Raw genomic sequence first — 26,141 nt, 5'->3', positions numbered from 1 at the left:
CGCCCGGGAGGACGCAGGTGCCGCAGTGGCCACCAGGGGGCGCGGGCGCCACTTGGAGACCGTGACCAGGCGCCACCAGGAACCAAGGCGGGCACACAAAGGGCCTCCCCGTCCCAGCCCCAGCAGGGATGGCGCCCCCGAGTGTAGGGAGCATGTGTCTGTGGAAGGCGTGGCCCGGGCCACAGCGGTTCATTCTAGAAGGGGGGGTGGGGGGTGGGAGTGGCGTGGAACCTGGGGACAGAAGCAGCCCTCGCCACAAGCACAGCCACGTCTGTTCCAGGAAACGCCCCACGTGCAGGACACGCTGGCCACAAGCCCACATCAAGAGGAAACGTCTGGCGACCGTGGGAAGGTCTTTGAACCAAGGTGGGGTGCTTTCCTGTCGGGGGTCCCCACGGTAGCGAGAAGTGGTTTCCAGAAGGCTGATCTTTGGTCAAGCAGGCTCCCCTCCGCTTCCCCCGGTATCTGGAGGGGCAGGCAGGTGAGGCCCAGGCTCAGGCTATTGTTGGGGTTCGGGCACTGGCTGTGGAGGGGGCTGTGCCAGGCAGGGACCCCGCGCTTCAGTCCCTGCGACTTTGATGTGGGGACATGTTTGGAAAGGGGGGAAGGCGTCACTGGCGTTTAGTGGGGAGGGGCCTCCGTGCCCCGTTTCCTCCTCCGGCTGTGGGAACAACCCCAGTTCATCGGCTCTGGGACAACAGTGGGCTGACACAGGAAGCCTCAATGGGTCAATGGATGACGGCCGTGCTGTGATGCTCACCACCCTTAGGAGGAGGGGACCGGGAGGGCCATCAGACGGTGCCACGCGCTGGTTGATTCCAGGCTCTCGGCTCAGATCGAATTTCTCCCGGGTCTGTTTCCACCATTTCACCTTCAACAAAATACCTAATCCAACAGGAACATCCGATTGCTCGGTTCCCCCACTCATTTGTTCACTGGCTCGGGGAACTTTATTGATTTCCGGGCTAAGTGACAGAATAATGTGTTGTGTTCACACAGCGGAAGGGTCCATCCTGGGGATTGCTCTAAAAACTGAGAACAGCCTCTTTTGGAGGACATCGGACAGGGCCCGGCCGTTTCAGGCAACTTTCAGACAATCTATTCTGGCCCATCTTCACCATACTTGACCTTTATAAAAAAAGACTCAGGAACCCAGAGAGGGCGCCACACTGGATACGACTTGTCACTCCAACCCAGATACTGCAGGGTGAGGAGGGCTATTACTAGCATGGGTTGCACAGAAAAGACAAAGACCTAACTTTCCTCACATACAAAGAGGCCCTAGAAGTGAGAAAACGGTAACAATTAAAAAACAAACACCTTGGGAGCGCCTGGGGGGCTCAGTCAGTTAAGCCTCCGACTTCAGCTCAGGTCACGATCTCGTGGTCGGTGATTTCGGCCCCGTGTTGGGCTCCGTGCTGACAGCTCGGAGCCTGGAGCCTGCTTTGGATTGTGTCTCCCTCTCTCTCCCTGCTCCTCCCCCAATCACGCTCTGTCTCTCTCTGTCTCTCAAAAATAAATAAATGTCGGGGTGTGTGGGTGGCTCAGTTGGTTAAGCATCCAACTCTAGCTTTCGGCTCCCGTCATGATCTCACGGTTCATGAGTTCAAGCCCCGCATTGGGCTCTGCACTGACAGCGCAGAGCCTGCTTGGGATTCTCTCTCTCTCTCTCTCTCTCTCTCTCTCTCTCTCTCTCGGTCTCTCTTCCCCTCCCCAGCTCTCTCTCTCTCTTTCAAAGTAAATAAATAAACTTTAAAAACAATAAACAAGTAAACGTTAAAGAAACTAAAAACTCCAACCAACCAAACAAAAAACCCCAAAAACCTTGTAGAAAACTCACAAGAGAAAACACAAATGGTGAAAACCGCCCTGAAAGCCGCCCGGTCTCACTGGAGAAACGCAAGATAAAGATGAGAAACCATTTCCACCTGCAGATTGGCCAACAGGTGAAGGCCCGGGCGTGAGACTGTCAGCCGTGAGAATGCGATCAGGCACCACAGCACTGAAGGGACCTCCACAGCCTCTGACAAGCGGCCAGATACGCACACTCCATAAATCCCGATGTTTCGCTTTTGGAACTCCGGCAACAGAAATACTCAGGCAAGGTCACGAGGACGACTGGACAGGCGTGTCTGCCTGACCGCTGGTTATGACGGTGAAAGTTGGAGATGACCTTAGGCTCTCCAGAGGGGGAAACTGAAATAGCTTAAAATCTATTCTTTTGTTTGTTTCAGATTAAAAAAAAATGTTTATTTTTGAGAGAGAGTGAGAGGGCAAGAGAGGGGCAGAGAGAGAGGACAGAAGGTCTGAAGTGGGCTCTGTGCGGACAGCAGTGCGCCCAATGTGGGGCTCGAACTCACGAACCGCGAGATCACGACCTGAGGCAAAGGCGGATGCTTTACTGACCGAGCCACCCAGGCGCCCCAGTAGCTTAAAATCTTTTCGATAAAAGGGCGTGTGGCCATTAAAAAGAGAGAGAGTGCTCTAAGGGGAATGCGGTAAATCGTCTGCATCAGACGGGACTCCGTCAACCTCGCCTTCTCTCAGATCCCTTACCCGGCTTCTGAAATGGCCAGGGGTCCCCCCACTGCCTGAGGTTGGCCAGCTACGCCTTGAGTCTCCGGTTCCCACTGCCCTTCCTGGGCTCGGATGAAGCACCAAGTTCGAGGACATGGGACCTGGTTCCCGCCGCAGCTGACAAGGTAGCTAAGGGACACAGCCCGGAGACAGGGGGATAGCTGCAAACTTCAGTTAATGGAGGGGGCGGAGAGCAGGCAGCTGTGTGCTCTCTCCAGTGCCCGTCATCCAGGCCAGGCATGGCTTTTCCATACAACCTGCCCGGAGGTCTCCCCCGTGGCTAAAAACCCAGTGTTCCTCTCCACGGCCTGTGACAAAGCATCAGCAGCCCCAGGGCGGCTTGGTTAGCTCTCCTGGTGCCCACACCCACCTCTCCACCCTTCCTGTCCTCACTACTGTTGCCCAGGGGTTACACCTCCAGGAAGGTGCTAGCACTTACGCCTCTCCTTGGCTTGTTTGCTTTTAGAGCTTATTTATTTATTTTGAGGGGGGAGGGGCAGAGAGAGGGAGAGAGAGAAGCCCAAGGAGGCTCTGCACCGTCGGCACGGAACCCGACACGGGGTTCGATCTCACGAGCCGTGAGATCATGACCTGGATGCTTAACCGACTGAGCCACCCAGGGGCCCCCACGGTGAGGTTTTTATTTCAGACATCCTACTCAAAATTGCAACCTCACTCACTGGAAGTGAGTGAACCTTCCCAGCCTCACTCCTAATCCTCTTTACTTTGTGGTGATTTCTTCCCCACAGCACTTGCCATCTTCTAGCATACTGTATCATTTGTTTGTTTACTAGTCTGGCGCTCAGTCCCCAGCTGGAAAGGACGCTTGACGGAGGGGGGGGCCTTTGTTTTGCTCAAGCGCCTAGAACAGTTCCTGGGACACGAAAGGCACTTACAAAACACTCGATGGATGGATGGATGAATGATTTGTATAGCTGCTATCAAAATATATTCCTGATATCCCGTTGGGTAAAAAGCACGGTTTTCAACATCCTGTGTTCAGGGATTGGCAGACGTAAGGTGTCAGTACCACCTAGAGTGATCTACAGACTCGACCCAATCTCTATGAAAACACAATGGCATTTTTTTTTTTTTTTGCAGAGATTGAAAAAAGTCATCCTAAAATCCAAGTGGAATCTCAAGGGACCCCAGAGAGGAAAAATGATTTGGAAGGAAGGAAGAACAAAGTTGGAGGACCCAGAAAAATGATTTGGAAGGAAGGAAGAACAAAGTTGGAGGACCCAGAAAAATGATTTGGAAGGAAGGAAGAACAAAGTTGGAGGACCCACACTTCCTGATGTCAAACGTATTACAAAGCTACGGTAATCAAAAAAGTGTGGTGGGGCATGGAGACTGACACACACATCAACGGAACACAATAGAGTCCAGAGATAAACCCCTGTGTATGTGGTCAAATGATCTTCAACATAAGTACCGAACCACTCAAGGGGGAAAGGACAGGCTCTTCAACAAGCAGTGCTGGGAAAACTGGACATCCACATGCGAAAGAATGAAGTTGGACCATTATCTTACGTCACATACAAAAATTAACTTAAAGTGGATGAAAGGCCTAAATGTAAGACCCCAAACTACAAGAATCCTAGACAAAAACAGGGGAAAAGCTTCACGTCATTGGGCTTGGCGGTGGTCTCTCAGATATGACACGAGACACACAGGCAACAAACGCAAAAGTAGACAAATAGGACGACACCAAACTCAAAAACTTTTGTATAGGAGAAAACACAACCAACAGAGTGGAAAGGCAGCCTAAAAATGGGAGGAAATATTTACAAATTATATACCTGATACGGGGATAATACTCAGAATAAAGAGCACTTCTACTATTCAACATCAAAAATGAACCCAATTCAAGAATGGGCAAAGGAATTGTGTACAGATTTTTCCAGAGATGGTATACAGATGGCCAATAAGCATTAACCTCACTGAAGTCAGAGAAATGCAAATCAGAACCACAGTGAAATACTCCTTCACATCTGCTTAGGATGGCTTCTATCGAAGTAACAAACAGAAAATAACAAGTGTTGGCAAGGATGTGAGAAGTTGGAACCCTTCTGCACCGCTCGTAGGATTGTAAAATGGCGGAAAACAGTGTAGAGATGTCTCATAAAAAGTTTAAAAAGAACTACCATATGATCCAGCAATCCTGCTTCTGGGTATATACTCAAAAGAATTGAAAGCAGGGTCTCAATACGATCTTTACACAACACCCTCATAGCAGCGTTCTTCTTGATAGCCAAGCGTTAGAAGCAACCCAAGCATCCATCAACGGGCGTTTGCCAAATGGATAAACAAGATGTGGTCCATTCAAGCAATGGAATGTTACTCAGCCTTCAAAAGGAAGGACATTGTGACCCCTGCGACAGCATAGATGAACCTTGAGGTAATTATGCTGAGTGAAATAAGCCAGTCATAGAAGGACATGTGATGCCCTTTATATGAGGCACCTAGAGTAATCAGATTTAAGACACAAAATAGGATGGCAGGCGCCAGGGGCTGAGGGTGCAGGATGGGAGTTAGTGTTTAATGGGGACAGAGCTACAGGTACCCCACTATATGTATTATTCTTACTATTTGTGTTATCAGAAAAGACCTGGAAGTATACACACCACATTGTACTTACTCCTGGAAGTAAAAGTGGGAGGAGAGAATTCTAATTTTTTTTATCCATTTCTATATGGCATTTTCAGAAGGAAAGGATATTGCTATTACAGTTTTTTTTAACCAGAAAAATAAGGTTTAATATTTATGAGGTTTAGAGAAATAGGTAGGGAGAGAGATGATAGTTGGTTAGCTAACTAGTTAAAGATAAATGCTTGCTTATGACTGCTGAAACTCTGTCCACTTCTCCATCTTAAGAAGGATTATTATTTTTACTTCTCCAGGTAAAATTTGTTATTTCTATTTTTGTGCATTTATGCTTCAGGATTGTAATTCTAGAAATCAGAAGTAGGGTCCTGTAAAGTAGGCTATAAAATTCTCCTGGTGGGCTTCTCTATAGATGGCCATAGTAGCCAGGCAAAGCAGAGTAGAGCAAACAAAAGGAGTAAAGAGATGATGATGGTGGTGGTGATGGTGGTGGTAGTGATGATGATGTCATGGCGGTGAGGGTGGTGAGGGTAGTGATGGTGGTAGAGGTGGTGGTGATGGTGGTGGTGGCTATGGTGATGATGGTGATGGTGATGGTGGTGGTGATGATGGTGATGGTGGCGATGGTGGCAATGGTGGTAATGATGGCGATGGTGATGACGGTGATGGTGGTGATGGTGGCGATGATGGTGATGGTGGTGATGGCGATGGTGGCTATGGTGGTGATGGTGGCAATGATGGCGATGGTGATGATGGTGATGATGGTGATGATGGTGATGGTGGTGATGATGGTGATGGTGGTGATGGTGATGATGGTGGCGATGGTGATGGTGGTGATGGTGGCGATGGTGATGATGGTGATGATGGTGATGGTGGTGATGGGGTGATGGTGATGGTGGTGATGATGGTGATGGTAGTGATGGTGATAGAGGTGGTGGTGATGATGGTGATGGTAGTGATGGTGGTGATGGGGCGATGGTGATGGTGGTGATGATGGTGATGGTAGTGATGGTGATGGTGGTGACGGTGGTGATGGTGGTGATGGTGGTGATGGTGGTGATGATGATGTCATGGTGGTGAGGGTGGTGAAGGTAGTGATGGTGATAGAGGTGGTGGTGATGATGGTGATGATGGTGATGGTGGCGATGGTGGCGATGGTGATGATGGTGATGATGGTGATGGTGGTGGTGATGATGATGATGTCACGGTGGTGAGGGTGGTGAAGGTAGTGATGGTGATAGAGGTGGTGGCGATGGTGGTGATGATGGCGATGCTGACAGTAGTTAACATTTATTTAGCTCATACTCTTGCCAGGCTATAACAACTCCATGAGATAGGTACTATTATTGTGCCCATTTTACAGATAAGGAGAGTGGGACGCTGAAAGTTCATCAGCCAAGTGTGTGTAGCTAGGAAGGGGTGCAGCCCCGGACTTGAACCTGGTCTTAGAGCCAATATCCTGGTCTGCCTTTCCTCGTCTCCACTGCAGGAGAGAGCAGAGTGATGTCAGCTGGGCACAGCAGAGCAAAGCCTGTGGGACAGGGTGGCCCTCGGGAAGAGGGAGCAGAACTCATGGGTCTGTGCCATGGGATGGGCTCAGGGTCATAGCACCAGGAAGCTCCAGGAGAAATCCTCAGAGCCAGGAAGAGTGGTGAGAAAGGCACGAGCCTCCCCGTAATCATGTTTCTGCCATCAGTAAGGTCAAGGTCAGAGCTTCAGCTCCTGGGGTGGGGGACGTGGCTAGGGAGGGGGGGCAGGGCTCTGTTCCAGGAGGGCACAGGCTACTTGGGGGAAGCCCGGTGATGTGAATTAGGGCACACAGTGCTCACAACGGGAGCCCAACAAGCATAACCCACACCCCACCGTTATTATGACAGAGTGCCCCAGTGCAGGGGAAGGAGGGCGACGGGGAGCCCGGGGGACAGCAGTCCCTGCTTGCTTGGCCACACCGGCAGCTGCTCATAGCAGCAGTGCCCGGCCCAGAGGTCAGCACTGGGATGCACCAGTGGGAGGAAGAGCTGGGGCTGGACGGAGGAGCTGGGAGAGGCCACGCTCGGACACGGCAGGTTCGGTGTCCCCTCGGGCTTCCAGCCCCTCACCTGTGCAGCGGAGGGGCAGATGTGGATGGTTCCTAAGACACTCCCGCCTCCAGTGTGACTGCATTCCCAGTAACAGAAGAGAATTCCAGCCAGGTCTTCCCACGGGCCCCGCGTCTTTGGGCCCCTGGGAAGGGCAGGGATCTGGCTGTCCGAGCGGAGCCGGGGCTGGGCCTGGGGTGAGGTTCCCCGGGGGGCGGGGGAGAGGGGCCTGGGCCTGAGCTTTCACTGTTTTGTTTTCCGGAGTCTGTCGTCCTCAGGGCCAGCTGCAGAGAGGAGACTGACGGATCCCAGCGGGACAATCTGACACTGGCCGTTGACACGCTACCTGGTTAGCGCTAACTTTAATCTGAGCCACTCACGTCCACGCAGGCCGGCCAACTCTTCCTTGCTGACCGTGTACAGCCTTTCAGAGTCTGGCTCCCAAGCCCTGGACTGGCTTTGCGGGTTCTCCGTCCATTTCTCCACCACTGCCTGGGAAATGAAACGTCTCCACGTTCCAAATGACAGCAATCGAAAAGTGAATCGTACTGTCATTTCCAACTATCTATGATACAGCGTGAATATCCTACCTCAGGATGGCTCAGATGATTTGGAATAGATTTCAATACACTTGTACTGGAGAAAAAAGGACTTTGGGTCTAGCTTGGGAGACGCCCAGAAGTCTGGATGAAGTGGGCAAGTAAGTATGCAGACCAGCAGGTCTCCTGTGCTTCTGGAAAAGTCAACGTTGTTGTAGGAGACAGGACACGAACAGATTTAGTATCTCGGGTTCTGGGGTCTGGGTCAACGTGTCACGGGACCGCCGTCCCCCCGAAGGCACGGGGGCAGGACGTGTCCCAGCCTCCGTCCTCCCTGGGTGTGGACACATTGCTGCAGAGCCCGGCAGCACGCGGCATCCTCTCCGTGCTTCCCCGACCATCCTCTGTTCGCTGGTCTGCATCTACGATTCCCCCCCCCTTGGGCAAGGACACCCGTCCTGCTGGATCAGGGCCCACCCTCGTGACCTTGTCTTCCCTTGCTCACAACCGCAAGGATCCTCTTTCCAAACAAGGTCACATTCTGAAGTGTTGGGAAAAGGGAGGCTTTTTTTGCGTTAAAGACGGGTTCATAATGTCAGGTGCCTGGGTGTTTAACAACCTCCCTCCCTCTTTCACTATTATGAAAACACCTACCGTCATTGTCATTCCTGATGGTTTTAAATGACCAACAGTACACCTGCAAATTCCCGTATGTGCCTCTTAAAAGATGCAACAACTTCAATGAGAAGCCCCCAGACGGGGCTGCTCCGTGTGCCCAGATTTTTAAAAGGACTGGAAGCTTGCTGCTAACCCCATAATGGGAAATAACCTGCAGACTCTCCCTCCTTTGGACGCGTGAAACTCTGAAATGATCTTTCCCGTGACTTGTTGGCATGCTGACCTTTTTCCAGACGGCTCGGCCAGCTGGCGGGGCGTCCGAGGGAGACGGATAGTGACGTGTGATGGAGTGGGAGGACGCAAACCCCAGAACCGGCCCGACAGGCCGGACTTGTGGAGGGCTATTGATTCCAGCAGGCTGTCTGAGCAGGGCTCGCACCCCTCCCTCCGCACCCTCCCCCCCCCCCCCCAGGCCGGCTGCAGGAACCAGGAGTCAGGGAGGAAGCCGCTCATTAGGGGCACAGCCGCTCTCCTCACGCAGAGAGCTCTCTCCCAGCTTAGCCCCACACCTGCCCTGCCTTCGTTGGGTCTTTGCAACAAAGGTGACTGACAGCAAACTCGGGGGCTGGTGATGCCAGCTGCTCAGGCTGGCGGGGGGCACCGGGCCCACGTGTGGGAGAACGAGGGCAGGCACCAAAGCAGGCCGATGGCCAACGAGGCACGACCTGAAGGGCAGCCTCAGGCCTCCCGGGAGCCAAAGCTCACAGCATGGAGCCCAGAAAAGGCCAGGCGTAAGGGTGTCCGTGTGCATGGGGGACGGGCAGGGGTGCGGTCAGCGGAGGGAAGGGGGGCTCCGGGCTCTAACGACTTTCAGTCAGCAGCCACAGCTGCCCCGCATTCCATCCGGCCAGTGCGGCCGGCTGTGGCTGGCGGAGGCCGGCGGCGTGGACGGCCCAGCGCAGCCCGGCCCGGTGCCGGGAAGAATCACCCGCGGTGCCGCCACCCTCGCCGACGTGGGGCACGTGGCAACACGGTGGCCCAGGGCAGCGAGCCAATGTTTCGTCACGCGGACGTGACCGCTTGCATCGGAGGAGCCCTCGTGGAAGCGCCACCGAGACCCTAGCGAGTTCGGGATGGCGTTGGCAGGTTGGCGAGCCCACGCGGGAAGGGCCGGGCGCGGCGCGTGGGCTGACGGGGGTCCGAGCGAATGAATGAATTCGTTTACTCGGCATTCCTCCGGCCGAGTGTCCGAGGCCAGGCCAGGCGCGGAACAGGACGGCGGGGCAGCCTCCCCCTGGCGGGCTCACGGCTGGCGAGGACAGGGCCCTGCGGCCCCAGGAGCTCCAGGGATGGACGTGCTGCGGGAAGAGGGCGACGCTGGCCGAGGTCTGAAGGATGAAAACGCTACACCGCACAACCGCAAACGGACGGCTTCTCAGAGACACAGCGAGAAGACTCCTTGCGTGGACTGAGCGCGTGTCTTCCCCGTGCTCCTGAACTTGAGAACGTGCATCGGAAGGAACAAGGCGCCGTGGCGAACTAGGAATACAGGTGCCAAAACACTTCGCCAAATTCAGCGTCCAATAAACGGACATGGTAAAGAAATACCACTTGTCGGGGCGCCCGGGCGGCTCAGTCGGTTAAGCATCCGACTTCGGCTCAGGTCATGATCTCGCGGTCCGTGAGTTCGAGCCCGATGTCGGGCTCTGTGCTGACAGCTCGGAGCCTGGAGCCTGCTTGGGATTCCGTGCCTCCCTCTCTCTCTGCCCCTCCCCCGCTCACACACACACACACACACACACACACACACTCTCTCTCAAAAATAAACATAAAAAAATGGGGCGCCTGGGTGGCGCAGTCGGTTAAGCGTCCAACTTCAGCCAGGTCACGATCTCGCGGTCCGTGAGTTCGAGCCCCGCGTCGGGCTCTGGGCTGATGGCTCAGAGCCTGGAGCCTGTTTCCGATTCTGTGTCTCCCTCTCTCTCTGCCCCTCACCTGTTCATGCTCTGTCTCTCTCTGTCCCAAAAATAAATAAACGTTGAAAAAAAAAATTAAAAAAAAAAATAAACATAAAAAAAAAAAAAGAAATACCCCTTGTCACGTGGGCCATTTTGTCTTCAAAATCAGGAGTCCGGCAGGACCCCGCCCCCGCAGCACTCCGCCCACTTGTTCTTTCCAGCCGACCTCATGCCCAGCACTCGCAGGTGTTTCTAGAAATGCTCGGGTAAATCTCTCCGGCGTGAATCTCATGAAGAAAATCCACAGAGCGCCAGGATTAGGGGTTGGGATTGGATCCGTTTCATGTGTCTTTCTCTACATATTTTGGCCGTACTCAGGGATCAACAGGAAATCCCTCCCGTGGCCAATTTATTGCGCATCGACCCACCTCCTTTTCAAGGGCAAGCCTGACGGTAGCTTTGTGGGGAGTGGGCCAGAGTCTTAGCGCATAACATATATTGGAGCCGAATTGTCATGTCCGTATTAACAGTTCACAATATAAAGACAAAAGCTGAAACTCTCGTACAGCGAGTGTTGTTAGGTCTATCTTAACACACGAAAGAGAAAAGACAGGTTTAGATTTAAGTCGGTCCCCTTCCCTTTTTACCAGCATGGTGGTGGGGGTGCCTGGAATTCAAGGCCAGGGCAGTGCCGGGACACTGGGCGACTGGAGTCGGGTGCCGGTCTTCAATCTCCTCCTCTTCAATCTCACTCTTTATGTGAGGTTACACCTTCGTGCCGTCCCGGGTTCCCGCACTCAGCCTTGCTCGGGCCTCCGACAGTGGGGACGAGGCATCTGCGTGACTGGGTGCCCGGCCCGTGATGAAATGGGACAGGATTCCTCCCTTGTTGACCAGATAGATGGTTCAGGAAGCGCCCCACTCCCCGGACTTCCCCTCAAACACAGGTATGGACGGGGTCGGTGTGGCCGATCCCACGTTGGAGCCACATGAATTGGACTCAGGCAGCATTTGGAGTCTCTGTGGGGAGGGACAGGCCTGCCATGCTGGCGGGCACTCAGCACGTTCCCCTTCCTCCCGGGCTCTGTCTGCTGGGAGCCCAGAGGCCCTTGGACACCCATCTGAATGGGGAGAAGGGGCCCTGTCACCCCAAGACCGTGCACAGCGCTCCTGGGAGAGGGCAGAGGAAGACACAGCAGGCGCCTGGCTTTCCCCGAGTCAGGGAGGAGGGCGAGGGGCGGGGGGCAGGGGGTGTGAACACGGCCACTACCGCCCGTCGCCTTCCACCGTGACAGAAAATACACTCAAGTGGGGTTTTCCCAAGAGGCTGTACAGAAACGTAGCCAAATTTGAAGAGCTATAAAACAGTTCTCCATTTCGCCTTCTAACATCCTACAGAGAAGCCCCCCTCGCCTTTAAAGAAAAACTCATAAATATGATGGTTGGTTTTGAACCTTTAATAAAAGTAACAAACGAATGGAAAAAGAACACAACGCTGAAAACTTAGTGCGAATGTGAACCTCACTAGATGTCCATATCTCAGATAGTGCAAATTTTGTTCATAGTATTTTACATTTTTACAAACTCAAATCACTTTGGTTCATATACTTGCTATAAAGTATTGGCAAAAAAATTCTTCGGATTCACATTTTTTTGGCTACATTATTTCTAACAGAGATTTACTTCCAGTTTAAGAGAAAAAAAATACTTATTGTTTGTACATGATCAAGTATATTTTAAAGATTCAATTACTGCTTTCACCTAATAACTTCCGGTTTTTCAGAAAACGCGTAGGGGTCATTTCGAGGTGCGGAACGACCCCGTTTTCTTTTAGACAAAATTCCTTGAAAACAAATCAGCTACACAGCCACCTAAAATTTACTCCAAGGCGTTTTTCGCAGAACAAAGGAACCACAAACCCATCGCGCGGACGAGGCCAAGCACACGTGGCCACAGGCGCCAGGGGCGCCGACCCCCGTCCCGCCGACTGCCTGCGTCTAGTCAAAAGGAGTCTCTTCATGAAATCGCTTCACAGAAAATTTAAAACAAAAACATTTAAATTGCAAAATACAAAAAAGGTAAATTTGTCAGTAAAAATTACAAGTCTACTAAACCCACAAAACTGGAGTATTTCAAAGGACCAGGGCTCAGTGGAGGGCACAACAGAGTAACTTCATAACTGAAAGAAATTATTGCTGAATTTTGCCTCCATGCAGCACTGAAATGGAGAATCCCTCTTTAACATCTCATACGTTAAAAAAAAGAAAATAAATATTTAAGAGAATACAAGGCTCAGATTGGTTTTCAGATACATTGCACTTGAAGTGTGAGACCCAACCCTCGCCAAGCGGGTCTACTATGGTCTATGCCATTAAGTGAATACATTGTGCTCACCGAGATCTTTGAGTATTTAGAAACACCAAATGTTCAACGTGGTGATATGTGCACGGTTCTTTTTACAAGGCAATCACAGATTGCAAATTCCATAGGGCTGCGGAAAAATCGTCATCTCTGCTCTGGAGGATTAAAGAAACGACAGACAATTCTGGCTAAGGATACACGGCAGACAGGCGTTCCCTCTTAGAGGATTGTGGATTTGGGATGAAACTTCGCAAATACGGAGGTGAGAATTCCAGCAGGTCACAGTGGAGAGCCGCGGCCTTCGCTGCCTTCTGCGCTCGGTGAGATTGTCTACACAGGGCTCCGCGGGGGGAACGAGGGCGCGAAGGGTCTCCGCGCCGCGACCGTGGGAGCGGGCCTCCCGGGGCTCCCGGCCGCTTCTCTTTTTACACAACCCTATTTAAAAAAAAATCTCTTGGATAAATACGGTTCCTATTAGACCACACTTCACCTTTGTTAAAGCACCATCAAGCTATCCCTTGTGGGCACGGATACGAAACCAAGAGCTGGTAATTAGGCTTTAGTTCAAGGCTTTGAAATATGGCAACTTGCTTTTAATAACATAAATGAGATCGAATACTCGGGAAGCCGTGCCTGCCCGAACCCCCGCCCCGTCGGAGCGGACGCAGGCACGGGCGTGTGGCGCAGGTCCGCTTGGACATCGGCGGTTCCCCTCGCTTGCCGCTCTGGAACGGGGGACTTCTTTTTCCGGGAGTCACGGGGACAGTCACCCAATCTAAACAGATCACGGAGGAGAAAGATCATCTTTGTCACAATCCAAGATCACAGGTTTTCTTCCCAAATCGTGCTTTTCTTCAGTGGCTTTTGAGACTCAGTCGCTGTGTGGCTTCTCGGGAACACCCTGTGTGGAGAAAGAGTGGCCGCTGGTCAGCACCGCGTGCGTGCACACTGCAGGGAGCCCCGCGTGGACCCTGAGAGGCCAAGAGAAACCGCCTTGACGCGGGAGGTGATGGCGACGGAAGCGTGGGAGACAGCGGCCCGGGCCCTCCTCACTGCCCCCGGCCGGGAGCTACCCGTCCCACCTGGCGGATCAGGGACCGTCAGGTGACACGGGCGTGGACAGCCCTCAGTGAAGCTGCTGTGTGGGTGGAGACCAAACCCACACCCGCAGGGAGGCGGCCGCCGGCGGTGGGACAGGCCGGTGGGACGGGGCCCGGGGGTGTGGCTCCCTGAGGTCTAAGGGAGCATGCTGTTCTGTGCAGGATGGGTCTGTTCCCGTGAGGGGGTCTCTGCCCCCCACCTGCACGGACCCCCGCTTCTCCGCTGCTCCTCTCCCCTCCACCGCCCGGGGAGACAGGGGCCCAAAACAGGTGTTGCTTTAGGACGCAGAGTAACGACTCTGCCTCCCTCAACACAGAAATACTCTGCACCCCACTTCCTCACGCGACCCTCACCCGCAGGTGCCCACCGCCCCCCAGGCCCCGCCGGGGACTCCTCCCTGGAGGACGGGCGTCCCGCTGATGGACGAGCAGGGCCGATGCCGTTCCTGAGGCCACAAAGCTATCGACGGGCACGGGAACACCCGCAGCGAACACTTCTTGCCCTGAGTGTGGGGTGCCCGCCGGCCTCCCCGTCTGGCAACCAGACCGCAGGGCTGACCATTACGAGTCAACTACAAAAGGTTGAGACCTTGCGTGTATCCGGACCCGTGGGGAGTGCCGTGGGGGTGTGGAGGCCGCCAGGGGTTCTGGGGTGCTCATTCCTCCCCCAGGGAAGCACGACTTCCGTTCACAACTGGTCACCCGAAAGCATCACGAACTGACAACCACAGACACGAGGACGGTCCCGAACAAACGTCACCCACGGGAACCCGGGGGCTGACCCACCACGCGCTGGGAGGAGGCCCATGCTCCTGCCGAGACACGCAGAGAACAGGCCTGGAGTCCACGGCCCACGGGAGACTAAGATTAGGTCTGGCGTTTCTGTATGAACACGAGTGACCGCTGGCGAGAGGTAACGGGTCAGCCTGGGCCGGGCACCGCACTCGCGCGACCCGAAAGCAGCGTGTCCAGGGGTGGGAGGGGCCGCGCCCCACGGAAGAGCCACAGGGAGGGCTGCCGGCTGCCGGCAGAGGCGAGCAGCACGCAAGAAGCAAGAAGGGCGGTGTGGCGCGTACTCCCGCCCAGCCCGCCTCACACCCCTGCGCCCACCGGGCGAGCTGTTAACCTTCCCAAGCCTCCATTTCCCCATCTTTAAAATGGGCTAACACCAGGTCCTGCGTCAAACTGTTGTTATAAAAGGTGAAATCAGCCGACAACGAAAATGCACACCCGTGCACAGCGAGTGCTAATTCACCCTCGAACAGAACACCGGCGTGATCCGTGTTGCAGCCGATCGGGTCAATCACAAACAGGAAAGGCAAGTTCAACGCCCGCGGCCGGGGCAGCCCGGCGGCAAGCAGGCATCTACTGGAAGCAGTTTGAAGCCTTAGCTTTTTAAAAAACCTGAAGCTACGAATAGCGATAAATAGAAATTTCTCTAAAATTATGCTACAGACTCATCACTTCCTTTCCAACGCCGGGCTGACAACAAATACCATGTAGAAAAAGCCACGCGAACCACTGAACCACAAGCAAAGCCCACCTGTGGCTTGTGGACGTGGCCATCCTTCTGGTAATTACGTTTCTTCCTCAGGGAGGGGGCCGCGGGGAAGGACAGAAGAGGATTCTAGAACCCAGATGGAGTCGGGGCAGGGATGCACAGGGCAGGCGCCCCCGGTGACACTGGGTCAGGTGTGGGCAGCGCTGGCCTGAGCAGGGCCCCCGTCTTCATGTTCCTCACTCGAGGCACGTCCGTCACAAAAGCCCCACTTGGTGGAGTTCCTTCTCAGATGCCGCCCCTAAAATACCAAGCCGGGTTCATTTTTCACGCAAACGGCTCGGGTGCAAAGGCCTGTGGGAAAGAGACAGCTCGACCGAGCTGCGGGCAGGGCCCAAGGACGGGGCCGGGCCGGTCCCACCCCTGACACATGGAGCAGCTTCCTGGGTTTGAAGGGCGGAAACGAGTTTTCGAATTTTGAGCAAAGAGTAGGCCTGTTTTTACAGAAAGCTGTTACTTTTCCATTTCTCTGAAGAGAGGATAATTAAGGTCGTAGGCGCAAGTATCCTCTCTCTGTAAAGCACCTCTTTTAACTTGTCCTTTTAAAGGTAGTTGTGTCCTCGATGATGAAGCTTCCAGCAAGGGCCCACCCTGTCACAGTGTCGCCTTTCAAGACGCCACAAGAGCGGTGAGAGCAACGCTCCAAGGTTCACCACTCGGGGACCCCAACACACAGACCTGCAGAACGGGGCCGTCTCCCCCAGGCTGTTGGGGGGCGCGGGCCTCGGCGCTGCCCTGGGGGCGGCCGGGGGGCTCACTCGACAGAGCGCGCTGCCCTGGGCTCCGCAGAATCGGGGCCGGGCCGCGGGAGGCACCTGCAGGCCCTCGACGCCTCCAGCCCATGGGGACCACCTCCTGCCAGTGCCGGGGGGTGGGTGGGGGTCGGGGGGAGAAGCCCCCCGAAAAAGGAGGCCCCGTGAAAACACAGCGAGGCAGGGAAACGTTTATTTGGAGCGCGCACCTCACCCTTTGGTCCTGACTCAGCCTGAGACCATTCGATTTCTGACACCCCCGATTCCATTCCCACAAAGAACACAATTTTGGCCTCACGCGCTTCTCTTGTCGATGCTGTGGCAGCGTGAGCTCAGCAGGCCATCTGTGTGCCCCCCGAGAGGGCACAGAGGGCAGCGCCCTGGTGCAGAGTGGACAGGGCGGGCTGCCGGGCTCAGGGGCCCACGGCACCGGCCGCTGGAGAGCGGAGGCCCTTCCCCGAGCACCGACGTGGAAGATGCGCTGCTTTCGGGAGGGGCTGGCACATACACCTCCAGGGGTGGAGGCCAAGAGAATTGGAACGCAGGGACCCGCCGACAGACCCGGGGCGGTGGGGGGAGGACCCCGCCTTCCACGTCCACGGCAGCCTCACGCCACGGTCGTGCCCCGAGTAAGCTGACCGGTCTCCAGGAGCCGCCGCGACCAGGCTTCCCCGCGACCGCACGCACGGCGTGCTCCACAGGCCGTGGGACGGGTCCCTGCACACCTCGCCCGGGGAGGACCACGACAGTCACGTTCGCGTCGTAACTTTCACGACCAGAAAAATCGCACTGTAAAGGCCGCGTGCGGTTCTCTCCAGAAGCCGCCACGTCTAACCGTCCGCACACCCTGCTCTCCCCATCCCCCAACTCCGGGGGTGGGGGGTGCTGCCCCCCAGGGTCGATGGCCCACGATTCCGGCCCCCTGCTCTCTGAAAACCCACAGGACGAGGACCAGGCTGAGCCCCTGCCCTGGAGCCGTATCAGCGGGTGGCGGCCCGGGCGCCACTGGTCCCGGGGAAGGGAGCCCCGCGCTCCCGAGGTCTCGGTCACCCTCTTTGCGGGCGGGACCCAGCGGGAAGGACTTACGTTCTCACGGGTGGAAAAAACAGCGAGCGAGCGGGGTGGGCGCGGAGATTTGATGACCCGGGAGGGAAGGGATCGTGGCCCTTCCTCATTTCGCCATAGGACAGCAACGTGTCTTACACTCATCCGGACAACCTGTACTTAATTTCCAAATTCGCACCAAGATGACTGGAGGGGCCCACCCAGGATCGTTTACTGAGTCTCCAAGCGGTAGTATTTTCAAAGGTAACGATTTGCGCGGCTCCTTTGAAAGAAGTTTCCTCCCACCGTTTCCAGCCGCTTGCAACTCGCGCACGTGTGAAGCCTCTGCCTCTACCGAAGACGCGCTCACGTCCTGAACCTGGTTCAAAAACGTCTTCGCGCACACGGAACACCATCGGCCCGTCGGCCTCAAATAACGACAATTCACTGAATGTTATTAAATTTTAATATTGTGAAGGGTTACCCTGGCTGAGGACGGTTTTGTCCTGGAAGCCCTATTAGGGGTTCTCTATGGAAGCTACCAGACTAAGAACCAGCACAAGCACCGGTGGACCTGCCCGGGTCTCCTGGGGAGAGCAGCCAGGGGGGCTGGGAGGGGAGGGAGGGAGCCAGGGCACAGGTCTGATGTGGGGCTGCGGCCAGTGTTAACAGGACCCAGTCAAGGGGCACCTGGCTGGCCCAGTAGGTGGAGCGCGGGACTCTTGATCTCGGGGTTGTGAGTTCGAGCCCCATGTTGAGTATAGAAATCACTCAAAAATCTAGATGTAAATCTATAGGTACATCTACACACACACACACACACACACACACACACACACGTCAAATCCTCTGATCCTCACTGTGAGTGCCAGAAACGGTATTTTAATCGAGTTCTCATTCTGGGGCAGGATCCACAGAACCTCCAGGGGTAGAGGGCGGAACGATGGACTCAGGAACCAGCGGGACATGCCACACATTCTATCTTTTTGAAATTAGTTCTATTTTTGTGAACCAGCCGAGTAGCCTTTAGACTCAGCTCCCACTGGTGAGCATCAGCACTAATAAATGCCTTGTTTTAAAAATAGCATGTGAGGGACCGAGATAACTTTTCTGAGCAAGCCCCAGGGTTTATCTCTGAGGGCAATGGCCCTCAGAAGTCTCCGTGGTTTCCTTCAGTTCATTCTATTTAAGCCCCAGAGTCTAAGTCAACGCCAAGGAACGCTTACGTGTCCAAAGTTGATTTCCTCTTATTAAAGTGTTCAAACGCAAACTTTTAACTACGGAATAGAACTGCCATAATTATTCCCGACTTCATTTGCCTTTCCGGCTCTCAGGACACGGCTCCGTGCTGGGGGAGTCCATCTACCCAGTGATGGGGGGGGGCAGGGGGGAGGTCTACGGCGACGCGGGGCACCCCCCACGCCGCCCCGGGGCCACCTGTCCCGGGAAGGGCAGCGTTCGCTGGGCCAGGCCCCGACCCGGGCGCGGGGTCTCCGCGGCGTCAGCGAGGGGCTCATTTCCAACCATTCACGTTACCATCTCAGTAACTTTCCTCTGCCGCTTTCCATGGAGAGCTCAGACCCGTCACCGAACAGCCCTGTAACAGGACGGGCTGCCCGGGAACCCTGGTTACTTCCTGGCTCATCACGCGTTTACAAATCCCCGAAGCTTCACATACCGAGGAACTGCCTCGGGACCGTTAGCTACTTTTTTTCAAGACTATGCTGTTCTAGTAACTGTTGTTCTTGAGTCCCAACCAGACATCCGTCAACACAAATCACACCGTATTACATAAAGCGATTGCAGCAGGCCAGCAGAGCTGATTGCTTCACGTACCATAGCCAGCTGGCGTCCTATGTTGCCCACGGTGACGCCTCCTGAGAAAAATATACAGGGCAGCCAGGAGCGGATGTAGAGGAAATCCGGGGACGTGTACCTGCAGAAAGAACAGAGGAGGAGACCTGTCTCCGGGCACTCGGCCTCCCCGAGTCGGGCTCGCCTCCGGGTGGACTGTCTTCACCGGGGAGGCACACGACACGACACGCCGTGGGAGGGCCACGGCGGAATGCTGCGCTTGCCGTGACTGCTGCGTCTCCCCCCAGGTTAGACGGCACGTTTTTAACGTGTGCATCAACAGCAAATGCATTTTTGAGACTCTCCTGCCTAAATCGGCGCCACGTGTGTGCGCATACAACCTGACCGCCCAGCCTGGCGGGTGTTTTTCATGGGAGTCAGGTGACAGCTCGCGGACAAAGGCGGAGTCGGGAGCCCGTGCTTACTGATAGACGCCGTTATACACCAGCAGCTGAGTGATCAGCGTGGCCAGGAAGGCGATGGTGATCCCAAGCCCGAGGCCGCTTCTCGACCGGTCGAACGTCCACCACAGGCCCAGAGACAGGGCTGCTAACGTCAAGGAGAGCTGCACGTTATTGGCAAAATCCAGTTTCTGGAGGCGTGAGGCTAAGGAAACTTCAGCGACGTTTAAGGCCGTCAAATACAAGTCAACAACAACAACAACAACCCCCTCCAGATCCCACACGCGTTTGTGTTTTCATTACGTAGCACGAGATTCTCCATCCGACAGTCCTGCCCAGGCTGTGTCCAGATCTGCTGGATACAAGAGGACGGACCCTCTCTGATCACTGGGTTAAACCCACAATTCTACCCGGAAACTTTCTGAACGCCGCGGCTGCCGGCATTCTGAGCACGCAACAACGTATTTTGCTGGTAAGCCACCTGGAGGCGCTATTCTGTATTTCGTTTTCATTAGCAATTTGAACGGAGCAAACACTCTTCTCTCGTGGCGCCTCAAAGACACCTCATCAGTTGGCAGCAGAATCACACTTGCGCCTGATGGAGACACAGCTAGCTGCCTTTCATCACAACACTGCTGATCAAGTGGTGAAAACACAGATTTGTCAGAGCTAAGCTAGCCTGTAACACCCCTTCCTGAAACTCGTTTCAAGAAAATACAGGTAGAGCAGATTTAAGAATCAGTAACTCTAAAGTACCTTTCTCTAAAATTTCAAGATAGGACCTAGGCTTCCTAAAGAAACCCCAAATTTCTGAGACCTGGTACTCGATGGCCTATCTTCCTGAAAAATGCACTTAACAACAGACACGTAACATAAGTCTGTGCAACATACTCCACCCGTGGACTCTGGAAGTTTGGGGACCTTCCATTAGGAACCCTACTCCGGGGGCACCCGGGGGGCTCGGTCGGTTAAGCGTCCGACTTTGATTTCAGCTAAGTCCTGATCTCACGGTGTGTGAGACTGAGCCTCGTGCGACAGCACAGAGCCTGCCTGGGATTCTCTCTCTGCCCACCCCCCCCAGCTCCCACATGCACACACACTCTTTCAAAATAAGTAAATAAACTTAAAAAAAAAAAAAGGCTCCTCCAGAGAACACGTCGGTCCCTGAAACTTCATGGTCACGGCCAGGGAGGGGGCAGAGAAGCAGAGACGGGGTTCTCCCCAACCTCTGGAAGCAGTGGCCCCAAGAAGAGGAACCCCCAGCCACCGGTCACTGGGCCACAGAAACCGGATCTTCACAAGGGAAGATGCGAGGTAGGAACCTACGAGGGGATTTACAAAACCAACTGCAAGGAACCAGAAGATTCTGTCTGACAGAAGGCAGAACAAAGAAGTCCACTCTGCTGCTGGTACTATTTTGACAGTCTCCCTGCACCATTTCGAAAACTCTGAAAACTCTCGCTAAGTATAAACCAAGCGGCACGCTTTGAAACAAAATAGCTGGAAGGAGACCATTCAAGTGACCTATACAGTAAGACGCTGGTTGAAAGTCACAAAACGCTGCAACACGGAACCCACGAGAATGCCCTGGACCCGGCACACCCACTGAAGGATACAGCACTGGCGTGGTTGATGCCAACGAAAACCGCTACGCAGCGCATTACGCTGGCCCACTCTCTCTTGAACTTGTGGGGTTCCCCAAGGTGGCTGTCGATGCACGGGTACAGCAAGCCGACAACAGCTGTTAAAACGAAACAAAACAGTATTAGACTGTGCCAGCTTCAAGGTGATAGGCTTTCCACGTGGCAATTGTTAACATGTTACTCAAATCAGTTCTTTCCCTAGAAAACGTATGTGCTACAGAATAATACAGTATTTTAATTAAGATTAACTTTACATTTTTGTTGTCCTTGAGAACAAAAGGATCACACTGGCTCTGACGGGACCCGGATCCTCGTGTTTGTTTTCTCATGTGTAAAGTGATAAGGGTTATGTAACTACAAGAGCTTACTGTGGTCGGGAGGAGTTAGGGAGTTTTTACTGACACGGAACTTTAAAGCATGGGATCGGATAAAGAGAATTTAGACGGGGGAAGGGTGTGGGGTTCCAGGCCAGAAGCAAAGCGGGCTGCTGGGGATCCAGGCCCACGGGAGCGACTGTGGGGCACAAAGTTCAGCTGGTCAAGTCACTGAAACGCTGAGGCTTGGAAGCCAGGGAGCACATCCACCTGGCGTCCTATGAAAGAGGCAAGTATTTCAGGCTCTTGAACCGAGAAACAAGAGGCTCGGTTCTAGAAACTCGGGTTTCAATTTCATTCGACATTTTCTCAAGGTCTAGTTTCGGAGATTTGAAAACTGGAATGCAAATGATTCTGTAACTTATTTCGCTACAATTTAATCTCACCTTTGAAGGTTAAAAGCGAAACAGGTACAAACTTACGAGGGGGGGGTAGTAAGAGAAATTGTGTTTCAGGTAGTCCTGGAATTCCTTGAGGCTGCAATTGCAAAGAAAGCCTAAACTATTTCACTTTTAGAATCAAATTTTTGATTCAAACAAACTGCTGTACCAAATGTGCATGAAAAATGTAATCTGCATCTAGATAAGTATCTCAAAAAGAATATTTAATAGTATAGCTATGGGGGCGCCTGGGTGGCTCAGTCAGTTAAGCGTCCGACTTAGGCTCAGGTCACGATCTCACGGCTTGTGAGTTCGAGCCCCGCGTCGGGCTCTGTGCTGACAGCTCAGAGCCTGGAGCCTGGTTCAGATTCTGGGTCTCCCTCTCTCTCTCTCTGACCCTCCCCTGTTCATGCTCTGTCTCTCTCTGTCTCAAAAGTAAATAAACGTTAAAAAAAAAATTAATAGTATAGCTGTGTTACTTACAGGTTTAGAAAGGCAAAGTAGGATCCTAAGTTTCTTTTTTTTTTTTTTTAACGTTTATTTATTTTTGAGAGAGAGAGAGAGTGTGAGCAGGGTAGGGGCAGAGACAGAGGGAGACACAGAATCAGAAGCAGGCTGCAGGCTCCGAGCTGTCAGCGCAGGGCCGGACGCCGGGCTCGAAGTCACAAACCTCGAGATCATAACCTGAGCGCAAGGCGGTCGGACACTTAACCGACTGCGCCCGCAGGCGTCCCAGGACCCTACCTTTCTAAGAACAAAGATGAAGACATTCTGCCCGCGGAGTAAGTGCAGTACCCCCCAGGGATGTGTCCTCGCTAGAACACAGCTCCCCATTCCCAGTCCTGGGCCCTCCGGCGGTTTTCAGGGAGCGTGCTGAGAAGGTGCGGCGTTTCCTCAGTGCGCCGCACACACACCCCCCGACTGCGGGGAGGCAGTGCGCAGAGGTGTGAGCAGTGGCCCTGCTCTGTACTGTAGGCCCTTAGACCCGGTCGCTTAGCCTCTCTGTGACTCAGTTTTCACATCTGTAAAATGGAGCACCGGCAGAGAGCGCTGTTGTCAGGCGCGAAGGAAGCAAAGCGCAGAAGATACAAATAAGCAGACCGCGAACGCCGGCGGCCCGGCTGCACAGCAAGCAGCGGGGCGCCCCCGTCGCCGCACCTGCTTGGCCCTGCCGCACGTCGACGCACCTTTGCTCCGCGCACCAGAGCGGGCCGCGCCGAGGGCAGGGGCGGGTACAGCGGAGGCCGCGGCCCGCACCTGGCGAGTGTCTGCCGGCCGACGGGCGCCGCGTGACTACAGAAGCAGCAAGCGCTCTTCTGGGCCCGGATCGGCCGTGTCTTTCTACGCGCGCGGCCGGGGGAGCGCACCGGGCGCGCGCGCCCGCCCGCAGCTGACAGCGGCCGGGCGCCCCCGCACCTGACCCGCGCCCCGCCCCGCCCGCCGGCCCACGTGACGGTTTGTTTTCGGCGGCCCGCGGGTAGCGTGTTGGCGCGCGCGGCCAATGGCAGCCCGGCCGCGCCGCTCACCAGTTCCGCGGCGGCCAATCCCCGGCGGGCGGCGGGCTCCGCGCGCGGCCCCGGGGCCAGGTCGGCGGGAGCCCGGCCCGGCGCCCCCGCGGCCCCCGCCCCTGCGCGCCCACCTCCCCCCGCCCCAACCCCGGACCTCCCCCCTCCCACCCCGCTCCACTCACCGGCCGCCGTCCCACAGCAGGGGGGCACCCACCAGGCCGAGGAGAAGATGGTGGCGATGACCTCCTCGGGGAACAGGGTGACGTTCCGCTGCACCTGCAGCAAGTTGAGCACCAGGGCCAGCACGACCCCCACCGAGAACAGCACCAGGCTTCTCTGCACCAGGTGGTGGTGCCAGCTGCCGGGGGGGCCGCCGCCAGCGCCGCGCCCCCCCGGCCCGGGGCTCCGAGGCCCGCGAGCCGGCGCGGGGTCTGGGTCCGGGCCGCGGCGGGCCGCCAGCGCCGCGGGGCCGAGCATGTCCCCCACTTTGGCCGCCAGCCCTCCGGGCCCGGCTCGCGGGAGGCTCCGGTGCCTGGCGCCCTGAGCACAGGAACAGCTCCAGCAGTGGTCGTCCAGCCTGGGCATCGGTCCCCGGGCGCCGGCCGGCGTTCCTGCAGGGGGAGGGGGCGGGACCCCGTCAAGTTCACGGCCGCCGGGTGGGGACGCTACCCCACCCCCCTCAGCCCACCTGGCCGGTGCGCCGACGGGGGAGGGGGGCGGCCAGGTGTCCGGCGCAGCTGCGCCGCTCTGCGCGGAAGCAGGGCACGCACCTCTACTGCCGGCCCGTCCAGTCCGAAAGTTTCCCGGACCCCGCCCGCGAGCTGCGCCAAGTTCCCGGGGCCGGCGGACGGAGGGGGGCACTGAGCCGGCCCGCAGGGGTCAGGGGTGCAGCCCCGCCCCGGGGCCGGGCCGGGGGCGCCCGGATCCCCGGCTCCCGACCCGAGCTCGGCGCCGGCCCGCATCGACCCCGGGGCATCCCCAGCGCGCCCCACCTACCTGTCCGAGGGGCGCCCGCGCGCGGACTCGCTGTGGAAAGTGGTCACGGCCCGGACCGCTTGGAGTTGGGCCCTGGGCGCGGGGCGCGCGGTGTAGCTTTTAAGGCGGGCGACGGTGGCGGGGCCGCGGGTCACGTGACCCTGCCCGGCCCGCCGCTTGGGGGCGTGGCCTCCGCGCGCCCCGCCCCGCCCGCGCGCCCGTCCGCTCGGGGTCTGGTGAGGCGGCCGCGGCCAATCGGGGGCGGGCGGCCCATATGACGTCAGCACACGCCACCGCCGCCTCGCGCCCGGCGCTGGCTCGGGAGCGCGGACGGCGGGCGGATGGACTGACGGACCGAGGGGGCTTCGGGGACTCGCCGGCCGGGCCTGGGTGGGAAGAGCGGGGCTGGCCCGGAGCGGGTGGGCGGCATCCCTCGGTTGAACAACCTGGGCCCTCGATCGTCACGTAGACGTGGCCCACTGATGAGCTTCCCCTGCTGACCTGGCCCCTCCACTGGGCGGGCAACAGGTGATCGCTATGCACCTGCCGAGTCACCTGACGATGCTCCGACCTCTGTTGTGTGGCCGGCTTCCGTGGCGCCGGCTGGTCACCACACCTGCTAGTTTACGGCGAGTGCACTGGTGCGTGCAGTGCCCCGGGGCTCGGAGGCGCGCTGCTCCGCTGTGTGTGTGTGTGTGTGTGTGTGTGTGTGTGTGTGTGTGTGTGCGCGCGCGCGCGCGCAGGCGTGCGTGCTGTTAAAGGTGCATCGCCGCTTCCCCGCGGCAGAGCGGTCCACAAACCTCTGGTCCACGTGACGTCTGTGGACCAAATGCAAATGGTAAAAATCTCATTCGTCTTTCCTTACCTTACCCGGCGAAAGCAAGCCACCACCATTCAAGAAAAAAAGGAAATCTGAACTCTTGACTCTCCTCTTGAAGAGTAGATTACTTTACCGCGTTGGTGCGTACGTGTTTGTGTCCTGCTTGCCAACGTGTGTCACATCAGGCCCCACAAAACCCACATCTTGTTGAGCGAGGTCCTGTTGTTTCGCGGGGTCTTCAGCAACCGTAGGGGAAGAGCCGGGTCTGCGGCACTGTCCGCGGAGGAGCAGAGATTGGGAGGAACTCGGACCTTGAGAGCAAGTCTGATGGCCACGACGTCGCACAGGCTCAGGCGGTGTGAGGTTCCACTGTGTGGCATCTCCAGTATCGGGGCTTGTGGCCATCTGCCAGAATCTTAAAAAACAAACAAACAAACAAACAAACGACAACAACAACAACAAAACAAAAAACCAGAAACAGCCTCCTGAGATTGATGTTTCTCAAAGTTCCTGGTTTTGGTGGTGGGGGGTGGAGGCAGGATTCGCATGCATTTTTAATGATTAAACAGGAGACTTCAAGGAAAAGCAGTGCTTGCAGTGCTGGGGTCACACTCCTGGACTTTAAGGGGTGTTGCCCTGGGAGAGTTTTGAGGAGCGCTACGTGAAGACATTTGCCACTCGTTAGCTGGTCACTGTTGCCCCCCCTTCCCCCCTTCCCCCCGCCCCCCCGGCCAGTAGTGGGTTTTCAGCCATGGCTCACTTGCAGGCCAGACACCGCCTGGTCGTGGTGTAGGTATCCCACACCCAGTCCAACATACCACGCTGCTGTGACCTCTTAACCTAATCTACATCCGCGAGAGCATACATTTTTAAGAAGTGTCATCATCACACGTTATGACAAAGTGGCTTTCAAACCGTCGTGCACAATCCGGACGTGGCATTTGTGAGGGATGTGACTTGTTTTCATTTCTCGAGCATGACCCAGACAAAGTGG

General features: G+C 55.8%; 1 protein-coding gene across 1 annotated transcript; it reads right to left on the bottom strand.

Moving 5' to 3' along the window:
• Positions 1-11,819: 11,819 nt before the first annotated feature.
• Positions 11,820-24,507, bottom strand: INSIG1 (insulin induced gene 1). Its single transcript, XM_023250896.2, has 6 exons — positions 24,349-24,507; positions 23,535-23,963; positions 21,064-21,188; positions 19,472-19,638; positions 19,029-19,128; positions 11,820-13,639 (listed from the first exon to the last, which is right to left on the bottom strand). The coding sequence occupies exons 2-6, from the start codon at positions 23,935-23,937 to the stop codon at positions 13,610-13,612; spliced, it is 825 nt and encodes a 274-aa protein (XP_023106664.1). The 5' UTR covers positions 23,938-23,963; positions 24,349-24,507; the 3' UTR covers positions 11,820-13,609.
• Between the last annotated feature and the right edge of the window lie 1,634 nt (positions 24,508-26,141).

Source organism: Felis catus, chromosome A2 (assembly GCF_018350175.1).
Source record: "Felis catus isolate Fca126 chromosome A2, F.catus_Fca126_mat1.0, whole genome shotgun sequence".
In the NCBI taxonomy this organism is placed as follows: domain Eukaryota; kingdom Metazoa; phylum Chordata; class Mammalia; order Carnivora; family Felidae; genus Felis; species Felis catus.
Note: the sequence above shows the minus strand (reverse complement) of the source record. Positions and strands in the feature narration are given on the sequence as shown.